This window comes from Haliotis rufescens, unplaced genomic scaffold, assembly GCF_023055435.1.
Source record: "Haliotis rufescens isolate VD_foot unplaced genomic scaffold, xgHalRufe1.0.p SCAF_10, whole genome shotgun sequence".
NCBI classification, from domain to species: domain Eukaryota; kingdom Metazoa; phylum Mollusca; class Gastropoda; order Lepetellida; family Haliotidae; genus Haliotis; species Haliotis rufescens.
This window is the reverse complement of record NW_025963780.1, coordinates 42,214,272-42,220,271: the sequence shown is the minus strand read 5'-3', so window position 1 is coordinate 42,220,271 and position 6,000 is coordinate 42,214,272. Positions and strand designations below refer to the sequence as shown.

The window sequence follows — 6,000 nt, the reverse complement described above, 5'->3', positions numbered from 1 at the left end:
CGTCATCCTCCCTGAGCGGAATAAGGTGGGTGACATCTTAAATCTTAAATTAACCATCGTGATTAGAGAATACAATTTCTTATGATCATCAAAATCTTTCTAGTAAGGCTAAAAAAAATAATGGTCTTGTTCTCAGGCACCACCCACATCATCATAAAGTTTGCCGCAGGTTTTTTTTATATTTCCATTTTTAATTTTTTGAAAAAAAATCCTTAAATATTCCAAGTCAAACAGTAGTCAAATACTGTATTCCAGTATTTTACTCATCAAGGAAGAAATTTATGTAGGGAGGCCCTTTCCCAGGCTGATAGTACAGAATTGTTTATCTGGTTACATAAGTATTTATTTGGTTACATACTAGTTTGAACAAAAAAATTATTTTTTTTTAAAAATGGACATGGCCACCCGCACTATGTTTCAAAAAAACATTTCCTGAGAACCAATTCTTTTATTTTTTAAGCCTAATGCTATTGGGTATTTGTGACTGAATCACCGGTAGTTTTGTTAACAGATTCATTGACCAAGTTTGTTATCTCCCATTCATTCACATGAGACATTACAATGTAGCTTTTACTGTGCATAATACTCAAACAAACGTTTTTCCCGAAATACTGAATCCCCTCGAGGGGGTAGCACATTATGCTTGGGTGTGCACTAAAGTCAAGAAAATATGTTATGAGGAATTATTATTTATTGTCAATGTGTGATTAAAAGATAGTTTTAGTCCTCAACCCTTCACTTGCACATCTTAGACAAAACATCTCTAAGTTTCATGTTGGTTGATCTATAAATTTCCCTACGTTATTTTAAGAAATAAGAAAGAAAGAAAAATATATGATCCTACAAAGAGACTAGAATGAAGTCAATCTTTGTTCTGATGCAGAAACGCTTCCTGAGTAGTCTGTCATATATTAGGTATCCCTCATATGATTAAAACTGCCACTGTAAACTACGTGCCCTTTGGTTGCAAATTGGGCAAAAGTCGTCATATTGTTTAAAATTTGGATTATTTTTTAAGTCCACTTTTTCTTGCCGAAGTTCAGAAGTACAGTAACAATGTACTTTATCAATGCATTAGAAGTTCAGGAGTACAGTAACAATGTACTTAATCATTGCATTAGAAGTTCAGAAGTACATTAACAATGTACTTTATAATTGCATTAGAAGTTCAGGAGTACAGTAACAATGTACTTTATCAATGCATTAGAAGTTCAGAAGTACAGTAACAATGTACTTTATCAATGCATTAGAAGTTCAGGAGTACATTAACAATGTACTTTATCATTGCATTAGAAGTTCAGAAGTACAGTAACAATGTACTTTATCATTGCATTAGAAGTTCAGAAGTACATTAACAATGTACTTTATAATTGAATTAGAAGTTCAGAAGTACATTAACAATGTACTTTATCATTGAATTAGAAGTTCAGGAGTACAGTAACAATGTACTTTATCATTGCACTAGGAGTTCAGGAGTACATTAACAATGTACTTTATCATTGCATTAGAAGTTCAGAAGTACAGTAACAATGTACTTAATCATTGCATTAGAAGTTCAGAAGTACATTAACAATGTACTTTATCATTGCACTAGAAGTTCAGGAGTACAGTAACAATGTACTTTATCATTGAATTAGAAGTTCAGGAGTACAGTAACAATGTACTTTATCATTGCATTAGAAGTTCAGGAGTACAGTAACAATGTACTTTATCATTGCATTAGAAGTTCAGGAGTACAGTAACAATGTACTTTATCATTGCATTAGAAGTTCAGAAGTACAGTAACAATGTACTTTATCATTGCACTAGGAGTTCAGGAGTACATTAACAATGTACTTTATCAATGCATTAGAAGTTCAGAAGTACAGTAACAATGTACTTAATCATTGCATTAGAAGTTCAGAAGTACATTAACAATGTACTTTATCATTGAATTAGAAGTTCAGGAGTACAGTAACAATGTACTTTATCATTGCATTAGAAGTTCAGGAGTACAGTAACAATGTACTTTATCATTGCATTAGAAGTTCAGAAGTACAGTAACAATGTACTTTATCATTGCACTAGAAGTTCAGGAGTACATTAACAATGTACTTTATCATTGCATTAGAAGTTCAGGAGTACAGTAACAATGTACTTTATCATTGCATTAGAAGTTCAGAAGTACAGTAACAATGTACTTTATCATTGCACTAGAAGTTCAGGAGTACAGTAACAATGTACTTTATCATTGAATTAGAAGTTCAGAAGTACATTAACAATGTACTTTATCATTGAATTAGAAGTTCAGGAGTACAGTAACAATGTACTTTATCATTGCATTAGAAGTTCAGAAATACAGTAACAATGTACTTTATCATTGCACTAGAAGTTCAGAAGTACAGTAACAATGTACTTTATCATTGCATTAGAAGTTCAGAAGTACAGTAACAATGTACTTTATCATTGAATTAGAAGTTCAAAAGTACAGTAACAATGTACTTTATCATTGAATTAGAAGTTCAGAAGTACATTAACAATGTACTTTATCATTGCACTAGAAGTTCAGGAGTACAGTAACAATGTACTTTATCATTGCATTAGAAGTTCAGAAATACAGTAACAATGTACTTTATCATTGCATTAGAAGTTCAGAAGTACAGTAACAATGAACTTTATCATTGCATTAGAAGTTCAGAAGTACAGTAACAATGTACATCATTGCTACATCACACAAACTGGAACTATTTCCACTTGTATGTTTGAGTGCCCCGCTGTAGGTGCTCGATTGGGTTAACTGTCCAGGACTAAAATGACACTATCTAAACACAGATAATTGACCCCCTGCCGCCAATGGACCACTCGGATATAGACTACAACAGTTTCATCAAGAACTTCTATGTGGCCCACGATGACATCAAGACGCTGACAAAGCAGGAAGTGGACGACCTTCGCTTCAAACTTGGGATCAAGGTCAGATCATATCAGATTGATTGTATCATTTATTACTTTGGGGTCACTGGCAGCTCAGTGGTTTAAAGTGTCACAAGTTGTGTTAGGTGTTCCCTTTTGTCATTGTCGTGATCCACGTGTTTTGTAATCCAAGATCCTCCCAGCTGTCACCACTTGTTGTGAAGAGTTGTGTCCCTTAGTTATTGTCTGGATCCAATATGAGTTTTTGAATCCCAGATCCTCCCAGGTGTCACAACTTGTCATGAAGAGTTGTGTCCCTTAGTTATTGTCTGGATCCAATATGGGTTTTTGAATCCCAGATCCTCCCAGGTGTCACAACTTGTCGTGAAGAGTTGTGTCCCTTAGTTATTGTCTGGATCCAATATGGGTTTTTGAATCCCAGATCCTCCCAGGTGCCACCACTTGTCGTGAAGAGTTGTGTCCCTTAGTTATTGTCTGGATCCACTGATGGGTTTTTTGAATCCCAGATCCTCCCAGGTGTCACAACTTGTCATGAAGAGTTGTGTCCCTTAGTTATTGTCTGGATCCAATATGAGTTTTTGAATCCAAGATCCTCCCTTGTGGGGTATGTGGGACCGCACAAGGGGAAATTCTGCACTGCTTTGAAATGAGGTGAGGTAAATAGCCGACTGTGCTCGGTAAGCGTTGCTCTGGGTGTTAAACAAGTGGGGTCTCCTTAGGCATGTCAGGCACATAAATGTTTGAAATATGCCTCTGTTCACCCAGCAGTGAATGGGTACCTGGTTGAATCCTCCCCAGGGAGCTGAGAAAGCAATTTATGTGCAAAGTAATCTTTTGATTTAACACTATTATTGTTGTTTTGTTGTTATTATCATCCGTGGTCTGTAAGCACCATACCCATGCATGGGTTTCACTACCTTGAACTTAAGTCCGGTTTGGCTCACCTTTCACGGAAAGCCGAAATTAACGCATGCCATAACAACGGATATGATTGTCGGAGGAGATATAAAGTCTTGTCAAATAACATGTTTATGTCATGGAGCTGTCAGGTCAAGATATGTGTTACATAAATGATTTTACAAGATATTCCAGATCCATGATGAAACCACTGGAAAATACTTACATTGCCTGCAGCTTATCCAGACCATGTTGGTGACATGCAAAATGGTGACTTTGTTTTACAATAAGAAAGTGTTTTTCATATGTTACTTCACTTTACGATCCAGGTATCTTAATGCAAATTTACAAACAAAGATTTGGGTCATCCTACATTTTATCTGTATCACATACCGGTACCTCTGTATACAGGTGTCTGGTGTTGATCCCCCAAGACCTGTCACAAGCTTCGCCCACTTTGGCTTTGATGAGCAGCTGCTGCACACGGTTCGCAAGGCGGAGTACTCACAACCCATGCCCATTCAGGCCCAGGTGAGTGCTTGCACAGATAGTGTTCCGAACGTACGCAGACAGAGTGTTCCTCATACACAGTGTTCCAAACATACACAGACAGAGTGTTCCCAACATAGACAGTGTGTTCACAACCCATGCCCCTTCAGGCCCTGGTGAGTACTTGCACAAATAGTCAATCTCATTCAAATCTAAGTTATCGCTGCTGCTAAACACTGATCTGAGGACATCCCATTATGGGTCACGTCAGAACAACCTTTCGCAAACTTTGACCGACCACTGAAACAACTAACAAGAAGTCGATATCAGTTAATTAGAAAGCAGCTTTCTCTAGCTTGCAACCTGGCGACTCCCATTTCAGACTACGCTTGAAAAATATGTTGACACAGTTCTCGATTAAAATTTTAAAAACTGAACAAACGAACATTCCGGAATGTCTGATATATGGTTGAGATTGTATGGCAATGCTTCCCACGTACTGTGCAACGCCTCCTCCGTTTAAATGTTTATCCCACGGAGGTGAGAGAAGGACGATAATTTTGACGGAATCAGTCGTACGGGCCGTAACTGAGGTTTGGAATACCCCGTCTTAACGTTTTTGGGGTTGCATGATTAGAAAAGACATTCCGACTGTCACTTTCATCATCTGGTAAGCGACGCTTTGATTGGTCGGATGAAAGGTCGTTCTGACAAGACCCATAATGTGATGTCCTCAGATATTTGTTTAGCGATAGCGAGAACTAAGATCTTATTTTAATGAGATTGCACAGATAGTGTTCCCAACGTACATAGACAGAGTGTTCCCAACCCAGCCAGGTCAGTTCATGCACTGACAGAGTGTTCCCAACCCAGCCAGGTCAGTTCATGCACTGACAGAGTGTTCCCAACCCAGCCAGGTCAGTTCATGCTCTGACAGAGTGTTCCCAACCCAGCCAGGTCAGTTCATGCACTGACAGAGTGTTCCACAACCCAGCCAGGTCAGTTCATGTACAGACAGAGTGTTCCCAACCCAGCCAGGTCAGTTCATGCACTGACAGAGTGTTCCCAACCCAGCCAGGTCAGTTCATGCACTGACAGAGTGTTCCCAACCCAGCCAGGTCAGTTCATGTACAGACATAGTGTTCCCAACCCAGCCAGGTCAGTTCATGCACTGACAGAGTGTTCCCAACCCAGCCAGGTCAGTTCATGCACTGACAGAGTGTTCCCAACCCAGCCAGGTCAGTTCATGCACAGACAGAGTGTTCCCAACCCAGCCAGGTCAGTTCATGCACAGACAGAGTGTTCCCAACCCAGCCAGGTCAGTTCATGCACTGACAGAGTGTTCCCAACCCAGCCAGGTCAGTTCATGTACAGACAGAGTGTACCCAACCCAGCCAGGTCAGTTCATGCACTGACAGAGTGTTCCCAACCCAGCCAGGTCAGTTCATGCACTGACAGAGTGTTCCCAAACCAGCCAGGTCAGTTCATGCACTGACAGAGTGTTCCTAGGGAGTTGAGGAGGCAGCACTGATTGTTGTCCGATATGTGGTAAGGTGAAATGGGGTTAACTCGCATTCAAGATTATTGCACTTACATAGCAGCATGGATGCATGTGTTTGTGTTGCTGCTTGCACTAGTCCGAACTGATGTTGCTTTTATAGTGCTAGCCCACTGAGATACCATGCCGCAGTACACATTGAT

The 6,000-nt window shown here is 39.3% G+C and overlaps 1 protein-coding gene across 1 annotated transcript in view; it reads left to right on the top strand.

The window, feature by feature from the left end:
* LOC124146757 (ATP-dependent RNA helicase DDX42-like) overlaps positions 1-6,000 on the top strand; it is a 40,290-nt gene that overhangs the window by 11,184 nt on the left and 23,106 nt on the right. Inside the window, exons 5-7 of the mRNA XM_048390875.1 lie at positions 1-25; positions 2,812-2,952; positions 4,222-4,341. The exon at positions 1-25 is cut by the window's left edge and continues 126 nt beyond it. Coding sequence (XP_048246832.1) covers positions 1-25; positions 2,812-2,952; positions 4,222-4,341 — 286 coding nt within the window. The remainder of the gene's footprint in view (positions 26-2,811; positions 2,953-4,221; positions 4,342-6,000) is intronic.